The sequence below is a fragment of the Salvelinus alpinus genome, chromosome 21 (assembly GCF_045679555.1).
Source record: "Salvelinus alpinus chromosome 21, SLU_Salpinus.1, whole genome shotgun sequence".
Classification (NCBI taxonomy): Eukaryota; Metazoa; Chordata; class Actinopteri; order Salmoniformes; family Salmonidae; genus Salvelinus; species Salvelinus alpinus.
Genome location: NC_092106.1, coordinates 10,126,646 through 10,149,336, shown reverse-complemented (window position 1 = coordinate 10,149,336; position 22,691 = coordinate 10,126,646). Strand labels below are relative to the sequence as shown.

The window sequence follows — 22,691 nt, the reverse complement described above, 5'->3', positions numbered from 1 at the left end:
CACCGAGTCAGCGTATAGATCAATGTTGTTCTCTGAGGCTGACCGGAACATATCCCAGTCGGCGTGATCAAAATAATCTTGAAGCGTGGCTTCCGATTGGTTAGACCAGCGTTAAATGGTTCTCGTCACTGGTACATCCTGTTTGAGTTTCTGCCTATAAGACGGTACGAGCAAGATGGCGTCGTGGTCGGATTTGCCGAAGGGATGGTGGGGGAGGGCTTTGTATGCATCGCGAAGTTAGAGTAGCAGTGATCGAGTGTATTACCCCCGCGCGTAGTGCAATCAATATGCTGATAGAATTTAGGTAGCCTTGTTCTCAAATTTGCTTTGTTAAAATCCCCAGCTAAAATAAATGCAGCCTCAGGATATATATATCCAGTTTACATAGAGTCCAGTGAAGTTCCTTGAGGGCCGTCTTGGTGTCTGCTTGAGAGGGAATGTACACAGCTGTGACGATATCTGACGAGAATTCTCTTGGGAGGTAATATGGCCGGCATTTGATTGTAAGGAATTCTTGGTCGGGTGAGCAGAAGGACTTGAGTTCCTGTATGTTGTTATGATTACACCATGAGTTGTTAATCATGAAGCATACACCCCCGCCCTTCCTCTTCCCAGAGAGGTGTTTATCTCTGTCGGCGCAATGCATGGAGAAGCCCAGTGGCTGAACCAATTCCGACAACATATCCAGAGAGAGCCATGTTTCCGTGAAACAGAGAATGTTACAATCTTTGATGTCTCTCTGGAAGGCAACCCTTGCTCGAATTTCATCTACCTTGTCAAGAGACTGGACCTTGGTGAGTAGTATACTTGGGAGCGGTGAGTGATGTGCACGTCTACGGAGCCTGACCAGGAGGCCACTTCGTCTGCCCTTTCTGCAGCGCCGTTGTTTTGGGTGGTGGTCCAAACAGAGGATCCGCTTCGGGAAAGATGTATTCCTGGTCATAATGTTGGTAAGTTGACATCGTGCATATATCCAATAGTTCTTCCCGGTTGTATGTAATAAGACTTAAGATTTCCTGGGGTAACAATGTAAGAAATAATACATAAAAAAACAAAATACTGCATAACTTCCTATGGACTCGAAACGAGGCGACCATCTCTACGATCACCCCTACCTTGTCACAACACAACCGATTGGCTCAAACGCATTAAAGGAAAGAAATTCCACAAATGAACTTTTAACAAGGCACACTTGTTAATTGAAATGCATTCTAGGTGACTACCTCATGAAGCTGGTTGAGAGAATGCCAAGCGTGTGCAAAGCTGTCATGAAGGCAAAGGATGGCTACCTTGAAGAATATCAAATATAACAAATACTTTGATATGGTCAGGGATGAGTTGATGAGGGAAGTGAGGAAGTGTACAGACAGCTCAAAAGGTATGCTTAGATTTAAAAATGCTTGGTTTAAATGTAATCTGGCACCTTATGATAATATCTTGATGTTTGTGTATTCATTAGGATGAGATAATATGTGCCTGTATTGATGATGTGTGTTATGATCCCATGTACTGTGTTGTAACTTCGATGTAATATCCTAGGCATGTTCGTGCAGTATATTAGGATGTGTGATTTACAGCAGTCAGAATAAAACACTCATTAAAATGAAAATGTAACGGGCAAAGAGGTATGCTTAGATAACTAATGCAGAAAAATATACTATTTTTACGTAGTGATTATGGCTGTAGATTGCAGGAAAAAGCTTTCGTCACATACTTCTCTAAAACAATGGGTGCATGACGCCCCTGAGACCAAGCCCTACTTTATGGCTTTGATTCAATCTGTGGTTTTGCCGCCCTAATGTAATTGGCTTATATACTATAAGGCTGCTTGAGTCCTTTTCACTTGACCTCACTCACTGAATGCAATTGTGAAATGGAAAAGACCCATTTTTAGGGATATTGTGCAAAACACTGTGGCTTATTTACATAGTTCATTCCAATAAACAGTCTTAAGTGCCATCCTTTTACAGGTACTGATGCTTTTCTAGAGCAGAGAGCTTTGAAATGCTCTTCTTGTCTGGGTCCCATGAACTGTATACTGCGATAACATTTTAGACCAAAGTTCAGTCAGTTTTTATCTGATGGCAAAGTACCCATGTTGATTAACTTATTGGTGGTTATGGGAGTTGGCTGGCAAAAGTGCCACTCTCTGCATTTTTTAAATTGAACCTTTATTTAACTAGGCAAGTCAGGTAAGAACAAATACTTATTTACAATGACGGCCTACACCGGCCAAATACAGACGACTCTGGGCCAATTGTGCGCCACCCTATGGCACTTCCAAACACGGCCGGTTGTGATACAGCCTGGATTCAAACCAGGGTGTCTGTAGTGTCACCTCTAGCACTGAGATGCAGTGCCTTAGACCGCTGCGCCACTCGGGAGCCTATGGTGGGACCCGGCGGGTAACAAAAGCATAGCAGAAGTTCAAGAGGACATTAGGACAAATGGGGAACAGTCTCACATTCTAAGTTGCTTATTAACTGACCAATCCAAAGATCAGCCATCGACAGAGTGTTCCCAGTACCTGAAAGTTTTCCCAGTACCTGAAACAGGTGGATGGAGGAAGCTTTCCAATCATACCTACAAAGCAATAAAGCTAGCATTATGTATATTTCAATACAGACATATTTAAAGCTTCTAAGCTCTATACAGCAAGGAACACGTCAAGGTATATATTACCATGTTTTACCGCACCAATAAACCAAACCGTTTTATGACTTACAGAGAACTAGTTGTGGGTCCAAGCTATCAGAGTACGGGACAACTACACCTTTATAAAGCCAACCCTTCCATTCAAAGCAACTAACTACAGTTTGAGAAAAAAACTATTGAATGCTTGCTTGTGAAACATACAGTTGAAGTCGGAAGTTTACATACTCCTTAGCCAAATACATTTAAACTCAGTTTTTCACAATTCCTGACATTTAATCCGAGTAAAAATTCCCTGTCTTAGATCAGATAGGATCATCACTTTATTTCAAGAATGTGAAATGTCAGAATAATAGTCTAGAATGATTTCTTTCAGCTTTTATTTCTTTCATCACATTCCCAATGGGTCAGAAGTTTACATACACTCAATTAGTATTTGGTAGCATTGCTTTTAAATTGTTTAACTTGGGTCAAACGTTTCGGGTATCCTTCCACAAGTTTCCCACAATAAGTTTGGTGAATTTTAGCCCATTCCTCCTGACAGAGCTGGTGTAACTGAGTCAGGTTTGTAGGCCTCCTTGCTCGCACACGCTTTTTCAGTTCTGCCCACAAATGTTCTATAGGATTGAGGTCAGGACTTTGTGATGGCCACTCCAATACTTTGACTTTGTTGTCCTTAAGCCATTTTGCCACAACTTTGGAAGTATGCTTGGGATCATTGTCCATTTGGAAGACCGATTTGCGACCAAGCTTTAACTTCCTGACTGATGTCTTGAGATGTTGCTTCAATATATCCACATAATTTTCCTCCCTCATGATGCCATCTATTTTGTGAAGTGCACCAGTCCCTCCTGCAGCAAAGCACCCCCACAACATGATGCTGCCACCCCCGTGCTTCACGGTTGGAATGGTGTTCTTCGGCTTGCAACCCTCCCCCCTTTTTCCTCCAAACATAATGATGGTCATTATGGCCAAACAGTTCTGTTTTTGTTTCATCAGACCAGAGGACATTTCTCCAAAAAGTACGATCTTTGTCCCCATGTGCAGTTGCAAACCGTAGTCTGGCTTTTTTATGGCGGTTTTGGAGCAGTGGCTTCTTCCTTGCTGAGCGGCCTTTCAGGTTATGTCGATATAGGACTCGTTTTACTGTGGATATAGATACTTTTGTACCTGTTTCCTCCAGCATCTTCACAAGGTCCTTTGCTGTTGTTCTGGGATTGATTTGCACTTTTCGCACCAAAGTACATTCATCTCTAGGAGACAGAATGTGTCTCCTTCCTGAGCGGTATGACGGCTGCGTGGTCCCATGGTGTTTATACTTGCATACTATTGTTTGTACAGATGAATGTGGTACTTTCAGGCATTTGGAAATTGCTCCCAAGGATGAACCAGATTGGTGGAGGTCTACAATTCTTTTTCTGAGGTCTTGGTTGATTTCTTTTGATTTTCCCATGATGTCAAGCAAAGAGGCACTGAGTTTGAAGGGAGGCCTTGAAATACATCCACAGGTACACCTCCAATTGACTCCAATTATGTCAATTAGCCTATCAAAAGCTTCTAAAGCCATGACATCATTTTCTGGAATTTTCCAAGCTGTTTAAAGGCACAGTCAACTTAGTGTATGTAAACTTCTGACCCACTGGATTTGTGATACAGTGAATTATAAGTGAAATAATCTGTCTGAAACAATTGCTGGAAAAAATACTTGTGTCATGCACAAAGTAGATGTCCTAACCAACTTTCCAAAACTATAGTTTGTTAACAAGAAATTTGTGGAGTGGTTGAAAAACGAGTTTTAATGACTCCAACCTAAGTGTATGCAAACTTCTGACTTCAACTGTACATGGAATGCTATTGTGTTACAATAGTTTACTCAAAAGAAAACTCAAAGAGTTGTTTACACATTCTGTGTGATAAGTGCAAGGGGGTAGGTCTGGTATTTACAGTCATTACACAATGTGATTAGAGGGGTTAGAGTAGTGAATCACTGTGTCCTAGAGTGTTTGGAGATGCCTGTCTCAGCATACCGGCCAGCCCAAGTGAGGTGACTGGAGCATAGCACTTGGAGGAGAAGAAAACTGTTGGATGAGAACCAGGAGGAGTCAGCCATGTCTCTTACTATCTGCTAATGATTGGGCTGCTGTGTGTCTCAGCATCAGGTGTCAAACTCAATAAGGCTCCCGATCTGCTTGCATAGCTCATTTGTGGCTCTGGGCAGCCGGATAGCAATTCACATGCTGTTGTCCTGTATAGCCCAGCAGCATGGCAGGATATGATGTAATTTCCTACTCCTCCAGTCCAGTGGTGTGGTAACTGAACACAACGACCCCAGGAAAAGGGTCAGGGAGGTGTGGGGCTGGGGCGGTGACATGACACCACTTTGGGGACTCTCTCTTATAGGCCTATGAAGCACATCGCACCACTGATATGATGCGTCACAGATCAGCTGTGTAAATAACCATCCCTCTTTCTCTGTTCGGGGCACCGCGCGGCTTCCAGGAGCCTTTGCAGTGCTGAGTTGCCCGTTTAGAGGATGCGGGGGCGCTCCGCTTCCGGCCTGCCGCCTTGCTCAGCCTTCCCTGTCCCGCTTGAGGAAGAGAAGTAGCGCCCAGCGATGCCATGGCTCCGCCGATACCCCTCCCCCCAACAACACTCCATTATGGCCAAAGTTGCCTGCCAACGCAGCGGAAGGACATCTAAATATAAAACACAATGCAGCCAGGCACATCTCCCTTAAAGAGAGTGGGTGGTGGAAAATGACTGTTCTTCCTCCCTTTAGGAGGACACCACGTCTTCCACATGATGGGTGTCTCCCCCCAGACAGAGCCCTCAGCCTGGGCGTTACCTGTCACATGATGTAGCTGGTGGTGACGTGTCACAGAGGGTGTAACTGTGTCACCCACTGGGACGATTAGTCCGCCGTGGCTCAGCCGGCGCCCAATCACCACGTTAAGGTGAGAGGTCAGTGGCCCTCATGTTTAGTAGAGATGGGGGAATTTTTAGAGACCCAAAACGCACCAGAACTGGATTGCCAGATGTTTGAGGGCTCTGCACAGAGATTTGACGGCCTATCCAGGAGTCATTAAAAGCACGGATTGGCCTGGAATGGGCAGTTCCACAGATGCTTAGCTAAGCTACACAGAACAGGGTCTTTTGTTCCAAGGCACTTGCCCTCTAAGCCTGTCATAAGCAACAAACCCAGCTAATATATAGCAGTGGCACCACCCTTCCTCAGTGAAAACCACAAAAGGTATAATGTTGCGAGGGCCGCCTATGGGATCTATGGAGGCTTACATATTATGTAACTTTACCTTGAGGAATTTAGGGAGAAATGTTGGGCTTTTGTATTCCCAAAGGGAGTAAAATAAATTCTTCACTCAAATAAAAGCACTGACTAAGCAAGATATGTAGTGTACTCTCTTTTCAAATTCTGCAGGGTATCAACGCACCTGCAGAACTGCCATCGAGACGCTCTCCAGTCATGCTGCTCAGAGCCTAGCAGCACAGAGGGTTATATTGTCCGGGGGTGTCAAACACAAAGTCAAATATGAGCCTCCTTCCTGGATGGCAAAACCACAGTTCTCTCTGCAGTGAATTCAAAGCAGCATCATATGTTCCCCTTAAACTGTATGTCTAAGATCGAAGACCCCCATCTACGCCCACCACCTCCTCAGTCCCCTGCAGGCTTTCTATGGGTACTGTATGTGGACACCTGAGCTCTAGAACCTCACCCCCCATTCTCTGGTACCCATTCAGCCTTTATCCAGACAGAAGCAGCCTAGCCTGGTCCCAGATCTGTTTGTGCTGTCGTAAAGCCAACTGCTATGGTTGTTGTCAATGCCAAACAGACATGGGACCAAGCTAGAGGCAGCCTGCCCGCCTTCACATCTAAGCGCGTGCGATCCAAAAGCAAAAAATCAAATAAGCAGAGGAGCATACAACAATTTTCCCACAGCTCCACCAAAATCCCCCATATTCCTGCAGGCACAGCTGGGTCAAATCTGTTCCCCCCTTTCCTTCCTATCCTCTCCTTCCATCCCTTTCTCCACAATCCTAAGCTCAGCCACAACAAAGCAAACCTGGCCCTGACCTGGCCATGTCCTGAGAAAGCCTTTGGTCCCAGGCAAGCCCTCCAGGCCTCGGTTGTCCCTGTGGATGGAGAGTGACATGGCGTCCATGTGAAGTGAGCGGCGGCCCAGAAACAAAGAGGCCTCCTCCCCAGCCACTCCCTCCCGTCAGCACACGCCCCGGCAGGGCTGGGACTGATCACATTAACTCATCCTGGGAGTCAATAGTGCACTGTACTCAAATTCCCCTTTCTCCTCATTGCTCTGGACATTCAACTGACACTGACAAAACAAACACTAATCGGATCATAGGAAAAGTACACTGCCTGGGTTGTCACTCCGGCAGAAAAGGCAGCTCTGCCCAGTTTTTTTTTTACCAACTGATTGCTCGTTATACTGTTTTTCTATTTGCTGCCATAGTGAGGTATGAAAACACGTGTTACTTTTGGCACACGGAAACTTGAAACTGACTGTGTTACAGCTGGTGTGTTTCAAGGTCATATATTGAATATGAGAGGAAGCAGCATGCATTTCATCATGGCTAATATAGCCATTTGTTGCTAGGATCCTGACCTGGACACAGTTTTCACAGCAGTTACTGCAGGACATGAGCCGGTGCTAGTTACGGTTTTATGGTTCAGGGGCCTTGGGGTTGTCATTTGGCAAGGCCTGGAAATCATTCACTAGGCTGTGGCCTGCACCTCCTATATGGCCCTGTTATCAAGGCGCTCTCGGATGCCGTCTGGACCTCTGTGAACTCAACCCAATGTGGACGCACCCAGCCAATCAGAGGGGTATGACACACATGGATTACGACTACCATGTTAGCTGGGTAACCAGAGAGGGCTGATGATGATGGGGAAAGTGGGTTGGAACAGGAGGCTGTGGGCTGAGGGCTTGGTCAGAATATGTTGTAATCTGACCCTAGCTTTCTGAATACCTGAGGCCAGGTTGGTTGCCACACTTATCTGATTGGAAGAACACTGAAGGGGAAATCCCATGCGGAGGTACAGGGAGCAGTGTTGAGGTTGCTGTAGCTTTGTGCCCTTTCACACTATACATATGTAACTGCTTTACTTTCAAGGTACAGATGGGTTGCAAGACGTGCTGTGGTTTCACATATGAATATGTGTTTCCTTAGTTTCAATACCTATCATGGCTGCATTCTCTTTTCTATATTCTGTCTTGAATTATTTAGCATCAACACGCTGCATCTTTGATTGAGGGATCATTCAAATGTAGCTTTCAATATGTCTGAAACAGTTGGCAAATAGTCTGAATAGTCACTCACTCTCCATTACTGAGGTATTTCCTGACACTTGAGCACAGCCACACAGTCGACTTAGCCGAGCACATATTGTTTTCTTTCTGGAATGAATGCCACAGTACTGATGTCCGCAAACATACACTGTCCGTCCTGTTTTCCTTAGCTCCTGACTCTTTTTTTAAGGACCAGTCTAGAAACAAACAGCCTCAAGGAACAAAGGCTTGTTCCATGTTGAAGGAGGGCCCAACTCTTTACAGAGGGATGGCTTGGTGAGAATGTTACTGCTACTGCTTGTAAACCATCTTGTCTTAATTGTTTTATTCAACTAGGCAAGTCAGTTAAGAAGACAATCATTGGGTTAACTGTCTTGTTCTGACACGACTTCTGCCGAAGTTGGTCCCTGTCCTTGTTCGGGTGGCGTTCGGCGGTCGACGTCACCGGCATTTTGTTTTGTCTTATTCATACACACCTGGTTTCCATTCTATTAATTAATGTTCCTTATTTAACCCTCTGGCTTCCCTCTCTGTTTCGTGCGTTATTGTTTGTCATGTGGGTTCGTTCAGTTGTGCTCTGGTATAATGTGTTTTTCCTTGTCGGAACATTTCTTATATTTTGAGTAAATTCGGATTATTACTCATATCTGTGTCCTGCGCCTGACTCCGCATTTTTCCATTCACCAACAACCTCACATGTTCAGGGGCAGAACGACAGATTTTTGCCTTGTCAGCTCGGGGATTCGATCCAGCAACCTTTCTTTATAAGACAATGATGGTGTTAATAAATATTTACCAGCTTCAACATAACCCTGAAAAGACCTTTAAAGTAGAAGTTTCAGTTTTGTAGAATGAGGAAATGAATCTAACAAGCTATGACTGAAAGAAACAAGAGTTCCCTACTGGTCATGTCTTTTTTATTTAAGCGGGCTAACAACCACCGTCACTGTTCTGCTGCACAACAATTTGTGCTGACAGCTGAGAGAACAATGCCAGAAAGAGCCATGTTTCCCCCTAACAAACACGGTCAAATAAACAAATATAACGCCTCTTCGCTGTGGGTCAGCTGGAGGGGGGGGGGGGTTCATCCAAGAAATAACACACATGGTTGAAACACACAGAGTGGAGCACGCATCCCATTCCTCCTCTGTGGATCCCTCTTTCATCACTCTCTTCGTACGGCACTCATGCATGGATCCCCGGGGCGAGTTGTAATGGTGTAAAGCTTTGATATGACAGCCCGTATGGCTGAATTTCTAAAGGCGATAAGGCCATTCTGTCCTGCTTCACTAGTCTCAGATATGTCATGGGGCCCAGTGGTGCAGGTAAAATGGCATGAACATGGAGAAGCAGCATCTATATAAAGACTCAGAATGTGTGACATGTCCTCTGGGTCACATCAATGGAGCCATGAAGCCAACAGCCTGTAAACCACACATCTCAGTGATATTTTGAGCGTGATACGATGGTATTTGGACTGCTTGCTTAGTGAAAGGCCAGGACAAAGAGCGAACATGTCTGATCCTGAGCTCTCAGCAGTTTCTATGTGCTGTTGGTGAAGCTGGTTAAATGGACTTGTGCATTCTTTATAAAAAAACTTTTTTTTTTTTTTTTTAAATGGGGCTGTTGCTACCACCTTTAGCCTTACCTTTACTCTTCACACAGAGAGACAGGCACATCCTGTTGGTATTAAACATGAAAGCTGATCTCTAGCCATGCTGGCATGGTGGAATACCGTTACTGAGTGCCCTCACGCTATCCCGAACGTTAAGCTCTGGATTATTTAATTCAGACTCAAGGAATCAAGTTCTATGCTTTATAAAGATTTAAAAGACCTATCGTTAGAAAATGATTAGTGTATAATAAGGATTCAATAAAAAAAGTCATTTTCCAGCAGTGGTTATTCTAAGCAGAATGGAGTACATTTTCCAGCAATTGTGTTAACTGTAGTCTTTCATACTGGAGATGCAATTTAATGAACAAAGGTGGGGGACGGAGCAGCACATATTTCATGGAGAGGAAGGCCAGTGTAATAGTGAGTAAAGCCCCACAGCCCCGTCTTACATCAAATATTTCTGTGGGAAACCCTTTGGTTGGTCCTCCTGCATGGGAATGACCGCATCTCTCTGCAGTGGCCCAGTTGAACCTGGTCTCCTCTATCCCAGCGACATCTTTCTCCCATTGTTTCCAAAGTGTCCAAAAATAGCCCAGACATTGAGACATTCATAACATCATCTCTGTTGTGAAAATAGTAACATACTGCAGAGAATATAGCGGGAATGATTGTTTGCTGGAAGGGAGGCTGACACTGTTATATGATAGACCTGTGAAACATGGAATGCTCAGCTGAACTGAAGTAAACCTTGGCCATAACCATCAACTAACTGTTTGGGTTATTATCAGCCATGATCTCCATTAATTTGAGCAGTATCTTATCTCTTCAAATGTAATGGGGAGATAGCACAACCTTACTGGTTCAGTTACCAATCAACAGTCATTGAAATTCATCATAAGACCCCCGTTGGAATCATTCAGAGTGGATCCCAGTGCATACTGGCTAACCCTTAGTAACCCAGAGCTCCACTGAGGGCTGTCCTTACCTGAGAGGGGCTCCCTTGGCTTCACCTCCTCCACCACCTCCTCCTCCACCACTTCCTCTTCATGAGACGAGTGGTCGGCCATGGACTCCCTCTTCAGCTTACCCAGGCCCACCATCTTCATGAAGGAGAGCCGGCGGCTGGAAGAGTCACCCCCTTCGCTCTCTGAGCACAGCTCCCCGTTGGTCAGGCTTTCCTTGCGAAGGCTCTCCCTGCACTTCCCTGCAAATCTGTGCAGAGAAGAGGTGAAGTTAAGGGTTAAGGGGTTATGTTATAGGAGATGTGGGCTGAGCTCAACATCCTCTACTAAACCACTCCTCAACAGCTTTTCTCTACACCTCTCGTACCTGAGTAAGCTTCCTTCTGAGCTCCGTCGGCCCTTCTTCTTCTTCTCTGAGGTGGGGGTGCTTGCTACGGACCCCTGAGGGGAAGGGGTGGCAGTGCCCTTACTGCGGCCTGACATACGGAGCCCCTTGCCCAGCTTGCCCAGAGTCTTCAGCGGGGAGACGCCTCGGATGCGTTCCAGGGTGCCCTTGAACGAACTCTTCCCGCCACGTCTCTCCTCGTTCGCTTCGTTCTCATCCTCCTCGTCCTCGAAGGGGTTACGGTCTCGTGGCGCGCCCCCGTCCAGGAGTGAGTTCGCCTGAGCCCATTTCTCATTGTCACTGGGCTCCTCAAAGGCGCTGGATTTCAGGTTCAGGCTCATTTTGCGAAGGATCAGCTCACCACGCGTGTTCTCCAACTCCCCGTTCACCCTGCTGCCTCCCTTCAGCCGCGCTGGGAGGTTCTTGAGGATGGGCATGCTTCCACTTGGGGGTTAAACTAAGGAACAGAGAGAGAGAGAGAGAGAGAGAGGAAGAGATGTGGAATGATTACATGGGACCTCTTCCAAGAGATGCTTCCATTAAATTGGACCTGAATGAAACTGATAGCACAGTATGTCACACATCTTTCTTTGTTCATTTTAGTAGGCTACCTAATAAGATTTCGTCTGATACAGCTAACGGGGATAGTTGCTAAAGTAACTCAGATATACAGTTTAAGATAACAGTCATCTGTTCACCCAATGTTATCGCCCCACCCTTGTGTCAGGTAATGGGAGAGTTCAGATATAGGATGGTTATCAGCAATCATTAATCATCTTTAAAGAGAGAGTCATCTGATAAAACATTAACAGGTAACCTTCTGCCTTACCACCCAAACAGGAATCACCATGGAAACCCCAACCCTGCTTCCGTTTGGGTGGGAAGACGGTTGTGAATAGATGTGCTATGCTATCATAGTCATGTGGCTGAGGTCCAGGAACTGGGCCTGTTTTATTAGGTTTCAGATCCTTGTTCTACTTGTTTATGCGCTACAGTCTTTGATGCCCTTTGACCCTTTTCAAGAAAACATGTTTGTCCCTCTTCATGGTCTTCCTGCCACACCGAGCGCCCTGGGATATTTACGGCTGGTGACAAGGGGAAGGGACAACGCTGAATCACTTCCTCCTTATGTGTATGTGTGTGCTCAACAAGCTTTGGGAAAATGAAGGAGACCGCTATTTCCGTGCCCTTATTTTGGAGAAATTGAAAGTGACCTCTGAGAACATTTGAGTGGAAAGTCCTGAATTGATCACTTGGAAACTCAAGAGACCTCTGCTCACCAGTTTACAATGTTCTCCTTCCTACTCCTACTGATACCTGATACAAACATAAAAAGTATTGATTTTGTTCTAATGAATAAAAATTCCTTGATGAATTCTGGGTAAACTATAAACTAAATCAAACATTATGAATGATTCGCTTGGATATAGCATATTCTAAAACACATTCCATATTAGATTAAAAAAATTACTTGATTTATGATGTTTCACAATAACGTGAATGGCTTTACACAAATTATTATGGTCAGGGCATTTTAAATTCCTAAAGAAGACCTATTGTTTTGTAGCTTCCCTAAGTGTTTTAGAATGACAGTGCTTCTGGATGCTTTTTCCATGTGGGTAGCTGGGCATTCAAGGTTTCCATGGACAATCAGAGAGCCAACCTTCAGGGGAACCACACTGAGAATATTGTGATATTGTACAGGAGCTTTATACACAGCTGAACTTATTTAGACCAGGTCGCCGGCTTGGAAAAAGACCCACCTGTCTAGAGAGGGGACGTAACCATGGGGCAAAGGAAACTGCTACGACTGAAACGTACAACTGATGACTGGTTTGTGGCAAGGGATATTATATAACAGTGAACCCTTTCATTTTTGTTTACACAACATGAACTTAGCCTATACAATGGCTATATGAGTCCAATAGTTGTGACCGAATAGGCATGTACATGAATCTGGTTATAAATGTGTTATTACACACCCTTACTAATGAAGTTAGATCTTGTCCATTTGTTTTCCATGTCATGACTTGCAGAAAACGCATATAAGCAAACAACAAGAAGCAAGTGCAACTAGCGGCAGGACAACAAGGAAACAAAAAAGATAGCGAATAGTTCTGCAAAGAAAACGATAGGCCTATCCTTGACCTTTAGTAGTCAACACAAAGCCTCATGAACAATGGCTTTCTCAATTCACAGATATCAACGTGGAACGTGATGTTGACAATCCGAGTTACGTAAGCATGTGGCATTGCAGACAGTTGGTGACACCAGCGACACGGATGTCTGATAAGCTTATGAGAGCGGCTGTAACAAGTGGTCCCGTGGACAGCCCTCCCTGTTGTTTACCCCCTGCTCTCCCACACCTCCTCATCTACTCAGCTACTAAAGCCACACTGCAATTCCTGCTCTAATTATAACCTAATCAGAGCTGCCATTATGAAAGCAGCGGTTAGATCACTGGGGGAGATACGGGGACCACTTTCCCAGACTAACTCCACTTCCTGTCTCGTCCAGGACCAAGTAGCAGACAAAAGGGACAGGTCCCGATTGGTCCCCTCCTCTCCACCTCTCCAACAGGCCAACAGCACAACTCACCAGTCAGGCCAGACATCTCTGTTTCGTTAACACACACTATCGTGGGTCTCATCTCTCTTGACACAGATACACTTAAAAAGCTTGTACATCATGTCCTTCTGGATTGGCTGGATATGTATGATGCCAATGTGTTATTTTTTAGCCATATCAACAAATAACACAATTTAATCTCATGTCTTGAATAGGCCTACACTCAGGCTTGACCTCCAGCTATTTAACATTTTAGAGACTTAGAAAAAGGCTTAGAATAAGTTTGAACTGTTGAACTGAACACAATAGTGTGTAATTAAAGACTTCACTGGGTCCAAAGTCCCCTCTCTGCAGACATCTTTTCTCTTCAGAAGGGAGAGAGCGGGCATCAGGCTACTGCAGAGAGGCCAGGCCTGCCGTCAAGATGTGTCAGATATGAGGGGCTCCGCTGCGGCTCCATTCTGGCCTAAGGCCACTCACTGAAGGCAGTGGTTAGAGGACAGGCCCAATATTGTTGGAAGGGCCCCAAAAACATACAGTCTTGTATAACTTTCGTTGAGGACAGAAGCTGTTCTGAGAGTGACAGTGTTATGGAGACTGGCGACATGGGTAGGTGAATCCAAGAAAACATATTAGCAGCATAGGAAATACCTGTATGAGTAAGTACGATTACTTTGGAAAGGCTGCTTTTTTTTCTCAATTATTTCCTCATCTATGAGGTAAAATGTATCAACATGTGATTTCGCCCTTCAACGTCCTTGATTGGCCAGATTTCATCTCAATCAAGGCTTCCAATCTCAGTGTTGGCTTTGAACAATGAGCTCTAATACCTTGCCAATCATCAGGATCATATTAAAGGATGAAGCAAAGCAGTTCACTATCATATCAGCATTGCTCAGTAGCTGCAACAGTTAACACAATGGCTATGCGTGCCCTACAAGACTTCTGCAAAGATTGTGTTTTTTCCATGACACTTCCCTTATTTCAACATATTTAGGGCAGTAAATTGTTAACTGACACAAGGCTGGCTGTGAGAAGAGCTGAAGGGGGAGAGGGGGTAGATCTAAGGGGGGGGGGGGGGGGGGGGTTCTTTTTCAGGAAGTTTTGGGATTTTCTTCTGCAGGAAGAAAATATGTCACAGTCAGCTCATTTAGAGTTCAGTTCTCCTGAGAGTACAGAGGAATACATCATGAATCTCTTGAAAATGCTTGAGTTTATAAAGAGAGTTAATAAATCATATTTATTCGACAAAGGTTTGGCCTGAGTTGTCTCAGAATGAATATGATTTATTAACTGATCAGGTTCGTCTCTAACGCAGAACCCTGAGCTCGACTCTCTTTATAAACTCAAGCATTTTCTACAGATTCAGGAATGAGTCACATCCCTCAACTAGCTACAGATTGTAACACCAGATAATGTGTAATCATTGTTCAATTGTCTAGTATTACAACCTGTAGCTAATCCCAGACCAGAGTTGGTCATAGCCTACTGCCACAAAAAATAGAACACAAATGCTAAAAATCGGAGATGATATCTGCAAATACCTTTCAATTAAAGACCCCCCCAAAATATAGCACTTTATGTTTCATCATACACAACATAACAACACTGAAAACGAATTCATACAATAACAACGTCTAAATGTATCACATTTCCCTAGACATTACTGTTTGTAGGTTAATGCCATTTGTCAATGTCATCAGTGTCAGTCCATTAGTGACAAAATCATAATGAATATCCAATAACAATCTGAGAAACACACAACAGATTAATCTACTTACATGATTCATGATTAGTCGCTTATTAAAAACATGCACCAAAAATACAAATAAAAGTGAAATCCTTGAGCTAGTCAAAACCAAGATAAGGTCGTCTCGTCAGGTGAGAGACTGCTGCGCTCAGTGCGCTGCGGAAAGTTTCATAAAGCTTCCACCCTTTATTTTCTGTGGGCTGGTTTCTGGACTCCTCGCCTATCGCTGTCACTCGCAGCAGCCGCGTTGGCATCGCGCAAAGGCATTGACAACTGTGCGACTGAAGTCTCCAGAGCTGCTGTTAGAATCAAGTTCCTAAGTTTTATCTTACAGACTTGTCATGCCACTCTGTCTTTTCCGCGCGTTTCCATTAAAATAGTATACATCCGCGTAATGGAAGAAAAAACATAGATGGGATTCACCTTGAATTTCCAATTAGGTGCTACAGTGCTACAGTAAGCTACCTGTCACATTATGACCCAGGCTCAGCCAATATCATGAGCTTCTGGCAATCATCCCAACTGATGATTTATTAGGAATGTAGACAGTTTATTCACGAAAGAGATGCAGTATGAAATGTTATGTGTTATGCATTACATTATTGTGTTATGCAAGCCTACCTATTATGACAAGCATTGATGGCAATATTCAATGACGGATATTGTAGGATAGGTGTTGCCATAGAGTTAGAAATTAATCCTAACAGGCTCCCTACACATATTTCTCCAAAAGAAAATGTCCATGAACCTCCACAGGATTGGTGGGTCCCCCGCGGGACAGTTGAGCTAACGTAGGCTAATGTGATTAGCATGAGATTGTAAGTAACAAGAACATTTACCAGGACTGATATTGCCAGAAAGCTTAAATTCTTGTTAAACTAACTGCGCTGTCCAATTTACAGTAGCTATTACAGTGAAAGAATAACATGCAATTGTTTGAGGAGAGTGCACAGTTATGAACTTGAAAATGTATTAATAAACCAATTAGGCACAGTTGGGCAGTCTTGATACAACATTTTGAGCAGAAATGCAATGGTTCATTGGATCAGCCTAAAACTTTGCACACAACACAACTTTGCACACAAACTTTGCACAAGAATATGCATCCCCTTGCTTCAGGTCCTGAACTACAGGCAGTTAGATTTGGGTATGTCATTTTAGGCGAAAATTGAAAAAAACAGACGGATCCTTTAAGACTGAACGTAAAAGTTCACCTTGTGCCTTGTGAAAGAATGGAGCACACCCCTCAACAGGTCAATGCCCTGTCTCTGCCCTTCTCTCTGGCCTCACTGGCCTGTAAGTTGTCCAGAACAAACGGCCTCAGCACGCGCTGAAAGGAAGTCACTCAAATACAAATCAGTTCACTCTCAAAAAGACAATAGGAGTTGTGTACGAGTGCGTCTGGACGGGATACATTTCATTTGTGGCTGCCAATAAGGACGCCATTGTTTGGAGCCGTGTTGGACGAAGCACCCCAGACAACATAAACTCCCGTTTTCCTCGCAATTCTGGCACTCAATATAAACATTGAGAAATCCGTTTGAGCCTGGGAGGCTGAGAGTACGGTAAACAATTGGGTAAAGCTTAGCCGCTGATGTATTGATGCATAAACAAAGGATGGTCCGGAGAGTACCCTTTCAGCCTGGCTGACCTGGATAACCATCTTAACATTCTACAAGGTTAAGTCATGGGGGCAAGTCAGAGAGTCTAATACACATTCATTACAAATATTTACTCTCCATAGCTGGTGGACACTTTAGAACAGCAATAGTTTATTCTACGTGTTTTTTTGCACAACACTCACCAAACAAGCATCAACCTTTTAGGGATTTTGACTTTGAAAATGGATGGTGATACTGATTAACCTGGGCTGCCGCCGGACACAGACTCTGAACCGGAATAATGAGTGGCACCACCAGTCACCTTGGCTAAGGCAGTTGGCCTGCAGTTCTGGACAGTTGTGTACTCAGTTACCCCACCTCACATAGTGCCAAGTCATGGTGGAATGCCATTATGCACGATAACTTATTTGTCAGGACCAATGAGTTGCACGAAGATACACTACAGCAGGGGTGTCAAACTCATTCCTTGGCGGGCCTGGTGTCTGCGGGTTGAGAGTACTGCATGGATGAGAGTTGGAATGAAAGATATCATCTTTGCCACTTTTCAGCATTCCATTGAGTGAGTCCCCGCACGACCTGTCCCAAACAGACCGAACTAATCAATTACAGAGCAGCGATTGGATCTGTCTGAGTGGAAGCACTGTGAGCACACCACTAGTCAGGTCTGTTCCTGTTGATTGCCATGGGGGTGGCGAGAGGGACAGGAAACATGGCTCCTGGCAGCACATCTAAGGCCTGCCGTGAATACAGAGTGGCTATTTCACTGTGTGCCTTGGCTTCTATATGGAGGAGCCTGCAATTGGTGTGTATTTCAGGCTTTAGGGAACAGGAAATAGCAACGCATAAGATTGCCTTCTTCATTGTTAAGTGCAACATTCTCTTTCTGTCTCTCCATCCCTTTCCACAAGCTGTCACCACAGTCCACCTTGGCAGCGTTTCAACGGTTTCGCAACGGCCCCCAGCAGACCTGTTGGTTCATGTTGGATCCTAAAGGGCCAGATGTACTATTATTTTGGTTTTAGATAGTGAGTTATCTTCAGGTCATCTTCCTGACTGCGGAAGATAGGTAACAGAATGAGGGTAGTTCTAGTTGCTCAATACTTTTTTTGTAGAAGTTCTACCACTGAGGTTGAGGAATTCCTAAACGAACAAGATTATATAATGTTATTAGAAAAGGGTTCCATCTTTTGCGTTAACTTTCACATTCTTAAACTCTGCATAAATGGGCAGGTAACATTTTGCTACTGATAAGCTATAAGATACTAAAAACAAATCCAATCAGGACATTTTTGTTGTTTGTCGCCATGGTTATGTAACATTCCCCAATGCAGCACCTGTGTGTGGGGTCAACGGGGGGCGCTCCAATCATAGCCTGCCTGCATCCTGTACTGATCGCCCCACACGGGCCACAGGAAGCCCCCTCGGAGCACCTCTACCACCCCTCACTGAGTGAAGGGCCCCTATTGAATGCCCTCGGTTCATCAGTCTCAGTGCATCAATCTGTCCCCTGTCCCACTCAAACACACACAGCCAACAGCACAGGAGGAATTAAGGTTATCCTTTATTTGCGCTGACTGCAGTAAGTAGCATCCTGGTGCTTCACGATTCACCCATCTGGGGAGCGGATAGACGTCAAACTCGTTCCCTGACCCGAAGAGGTTCAGAGTGTTCTAATTCAATGCTAATTCAGGTGGACGGAGGAGGAAGGTAGCCAGCCTATCACTCAGCAGGCGAGTCATTTGTAATGTAGACTGTAGGAATAAGGGGATAAAAAAGGATCTCACAGAACAATTTTTGGTCACCAAAGGGTGTGCTGTAATGGCTTGGTGACAAACATAATTATGTACAGTATACTCCCACACATCCCATGTTTCTCTCTCTGCCTCAGTTTTTCCTTCCTGAGTTCAACTCTTTTGTAATCATGACATTGGTTCCGCTGACCTTGGCAACATGGCCATGATGTCCTTAGTTTGGCAGGCCTTATTGTTGACAATTAAGTCGCTCTTTGTTTGTCACGTTTGTATTGCTTGCTTTTGTTTACTGGTCATAGTACACTGTGAAAATAGAAAGACTCATAACACCATGATTGTGTATTGAAACCATGAAAAGTAATGCCTCTAAGCTGAGATCTGGTGTTCGGAGCATGCTGGAATGTAAACCCAATGTACAGTCAAAGGTTTGGACACACCCACTCATTCAAGAGTTTTTCTTTATTTTTACTATTTTCTACATTGCAGAATAATAGTGAAGATATCAAAACTATGAAATAACACATATGGAATCATGTAGTAACCAAAAAAGTGTGAAACAAATCTAAATATATTTTATATTTGAGATTCTTCAAAGTAGCCACCCTTTGCATTGATGACAGCTTTGCACACTCTTGGCATTCTCCTTCAAGTTGGTGGCAGCTCAGTTGCCACTAGTATTGGCGTTACAAAGCAATTCATTTTAACGGTGTAGCTATCCACTTAACACACTTTATCGTCTGAAAACATTGTATTATCTCTCATAAGGTACTATGACTGCTATATCTCCTGCATTACTGTACTGACTACAACATTATGTTATATCACACCATGTAGCATCATTTAGGCTAGACAGAAACTTTTACATGGTAAGTTTTGAACTACTGGTCAGATCGTTCAATGTTGAAATCCTTAGTGGGAACAGGTCTTGTTCCCTTGAACTGTCCTAACTTTAATTGTCTAGGTGTACCTGTGCCCACAGTTGTATTAAGGAGTGATTAATGGGGGCCTTGGTTGCATGGTTCCTCACTATGAGACATCTCACAAGAAGGCTTGTACTGGCCACTGTACATGGGCTTATATTAAGCTACTGTTCATATGTTGCATCTGTCATGATGTTGCCCTCTTTGGGTACAGCAAGCCCCATCCCCCTCTCCCTGCCTCTCCCTGCCCCCTACAACTAGGCTGCTGTGGTCAGTGAGGTCTTAAATTCCTAGGGAAGACCCTGCCTCATGGCCACACAGTATAGAGATAGAGTGAAGTTTCATAGAGAACAAAGGAATTTCTTCCACCTCACAGAACTTGAGGTCCGAACAACGTTTACGTTCCGGAGAAGGTATAAAAGATCGGCGAAGAATCCAGCTACGAACTGGTCCAGCTACGAACTTTGTTACAACTTGGGGAAGCTCATGGGAGACGGTGCGGCCACATTACCATAACGCTGTTTATATAATAGCCTCAGATATGAGGTTTACATCTAATTGTTGTATAAGATGAATGAGTGAGTATGATACTGTTTGTAAAATTGTGTAATGTGATTTTGGACTGTTTAATGAAGGAAACTCCAATTCCCTTTTGAGTTGAACTAAATCAGAGGACCGCCCATGATCCCAGTTAGGGTCAGGCATCCTGGGACAGCCCCTTTTCTGCAATTCCGAATAAAGCCCCAATCTTGAGAATTCCTCAAGTAGACCAGCTTACCTCGATAACGAGATGGCCAAGGTTTGAGACCAGACTGCTGAATCTTTTAACCATACCACGTGGTTAAACTCTTAGACTATCGATACCGACAGAATAAGAACAAGTCTTTGATATTAATTACTAGTCTGCAGCTAGGAATTCGGTATCATTGAACGCGAAGAACGACAACCGCCGAAACCTCCATTCTATAACGAAATTAATGAATGTCACTCTGAACAATCCATCCTAACCACGACAGAGAGAGAGAGAGAGAGAGAGAGAGAGAGAGAGAGAGAGAGAGAGAGAGAGAGAGAGAGGATGGAAACTCTCCAACAGAAACTAACTTTTCAACAGTGATCAAGACGACACACTGAGCGTAAATATATATATTGATTGCAGTTGTTCCTGAATGAGTGAGCGTTCATGTGCAAAGGATTAGCATTTCAATTGTTGTAATTATCAACTCTGTAGTGACTTCTCAGCTGACCCCCACTCCCCGTTTTGTCCACCAAGCCGCGATGCCGGTTTAGCCCACTAGGGCACATTCCCCTATCATTTCTTGTAACCATATTTACTTTGTTTGTTTGTGTGTGCATTTCTGTGAATTACTTAGTTAGTAAATAAATGATTTAAGACAATTGATGTATGGATGACTCATAGTGAAGACTGGGTTCGTGCAGATAACCAACAATTTATGACGTTTGGAAGGAGACTAACGTGAGGTAAAGTAAATAATTCATTAATCAGAAGACTATTGATCAGATATGAAAATATCTGAAAGGTTATATTAGGAAATTATAACTTTGTAATCTGAATATTTTCCTTGGTGCCCCGACTTCCTAGTTAATTACAGTTACATGATTAATCAGTTTAATCGCGTAATACTAATTACAGAGAATCTTTGATAAAAACTAAAAGTCTTAATTTAATGATAGTAAAGACACGACACATCTTTAGACTTTGTCATTGTCGCTCTAATGTTTAAAGAAAAAGTTATTGAGATTTTCCTGTGACTGTGCGTGCATCACGAACATGCAGGGATAAACAATACAGACAACAGAGATTCCCTAAAGGACACTCAGATAACCATCAGTGACTCATCAGATTGCTACTCCCTCAACACTGGACATGTGGTCAGCGGTCAGTGTAATTCAAATGTGCTACACCGCATCAAACAAGGCTTTTATACCATTGAAACATTGATTAAAACGGCACCGAAGTCAGAGCTTCACCCACGAAGTTCTGTTTTAAAAAAGTACAATGTACTCTTCACATTTCATCCATAAAACATGATAAAAACAGCCAACAGATGAACAGCTGTGGATAGTCCACTATGTGGGCTGTTTCTAGAAGGACTAAAGTTAAGCAAATCTGCTCTGTTATGTACAGAGCATTCAGAAGGTCATCAGACCCCTTTACTTTTTCCACATTTTGTTACGTTACAGCCTTATTCTAAAATTGATTCAATTGTTTTTTTTCCCTCCTCATCAATCTACACACAATACCCCATAATGACAAAGCAAAAACAGGCTTTTAGAAATTATTGCAAATTTAATTAAAATACTTTGTACTTTGTTGAAGTACTCAAGTACTCAGTACTTTGTTGAAGCACCTTTGGCAGCGATTACAGCTTGGGTATGACGATACAAGCTTGGCACACCTGTATTTGGCTGTGTGCTTAGAGTTGTTGTCCTATTGGAAGGTGAACCCTATTAGATGTTCCAGAGCCCCAGTCTGAGGTCCATCAAGGATCTCTCTGTACTTTGCTCCATTCATCTTTTCAGAGTGACCATCGGGTTCTTGGTGACCTCTCTGACCAAGGCGTTTCTCCCCCAATTGCTCAGTTTGGCCGGGTGGCCAGCTCTAGGAAGAGTTTTGGTGGTTCCAAACTTCTTCCATTTAAGAATGATGGAGGCCACTGTGTTCTTGGGGACCTTCAAAGCTGCAGACATTTTTTGGTACCCTTCCCCAGATCTGTGCCTCGACACAATCTTGTCTCGGTGCTCTACTGACAATTCCTTCGACCTCATGGCTTGGTTTTTGCTCTGACATGCACTGTCAACTGTGGAACCTTATATAGACAGGTGTATAAATTAGCAAACATTACGAAAAGCCTGTTTTCAATTTGTCTTTATGGGGTATTGTGTGTAGACTGATGAGGATGTTTTATTTTATTTAATCCATTTTAGAATAAGACTGTAACATAACAAAATGTGGAAAAAGGGAAGGGGTCTGAATACTTTCCGAAATGCACTGTATATTCATGTAGTTATCTATGCATGGCTTTTCCTGATCCACAAGGCTTTGGAGCCCTGTCTGTATTATAAGTGCTGCAATACATGCTAACAAAATACTGATCTTGGCAGAAGTTGTATTTAAATT

At 43.7% G+C, this 22,691-nt stretch overlaps 1 protein-coding gene across 2 annotated transcripts in view; it reads right to left on the bottom strand.

Moving 5' to 3' along the window:
• LOC139547797 (tumor necrosis factor alpha-induced protein 2-like) overlaps positions 1 to 22,691 on the bottom strand; it is a 39,615-nt gene that overhangs the window by 16,399 nt on the left and 525 nt on the right. The window contains exons 1-3 of one of the 2 annotated variants that reach the window (XM_071356878.1): positions 15,291 to 15,444; positions 10,924 to 11,398; positions 10,580 to 10,806 (exon numbers count right to left, since the gene is read on the bottom strand). In XM_071356878.1, the coding sequence (XP_071212979.1) occupies positions 10,580 to 10,806; positions 10,924 to 11,378 (682 nt within the window). In that variant the 5' untranslated portion in view covers positions 11,379 to 11,398; positions 15,291 to 15,444. Of the gene's footprint in view, positions 1 to 10,579; positions 10,807 to 10,923; positions 11,399 to 15,290; positions 15,445 to 22,691 lie in introns of those variants that run through there. The other variant, XM_071356879.1, reaches the window with a different exon arrangement.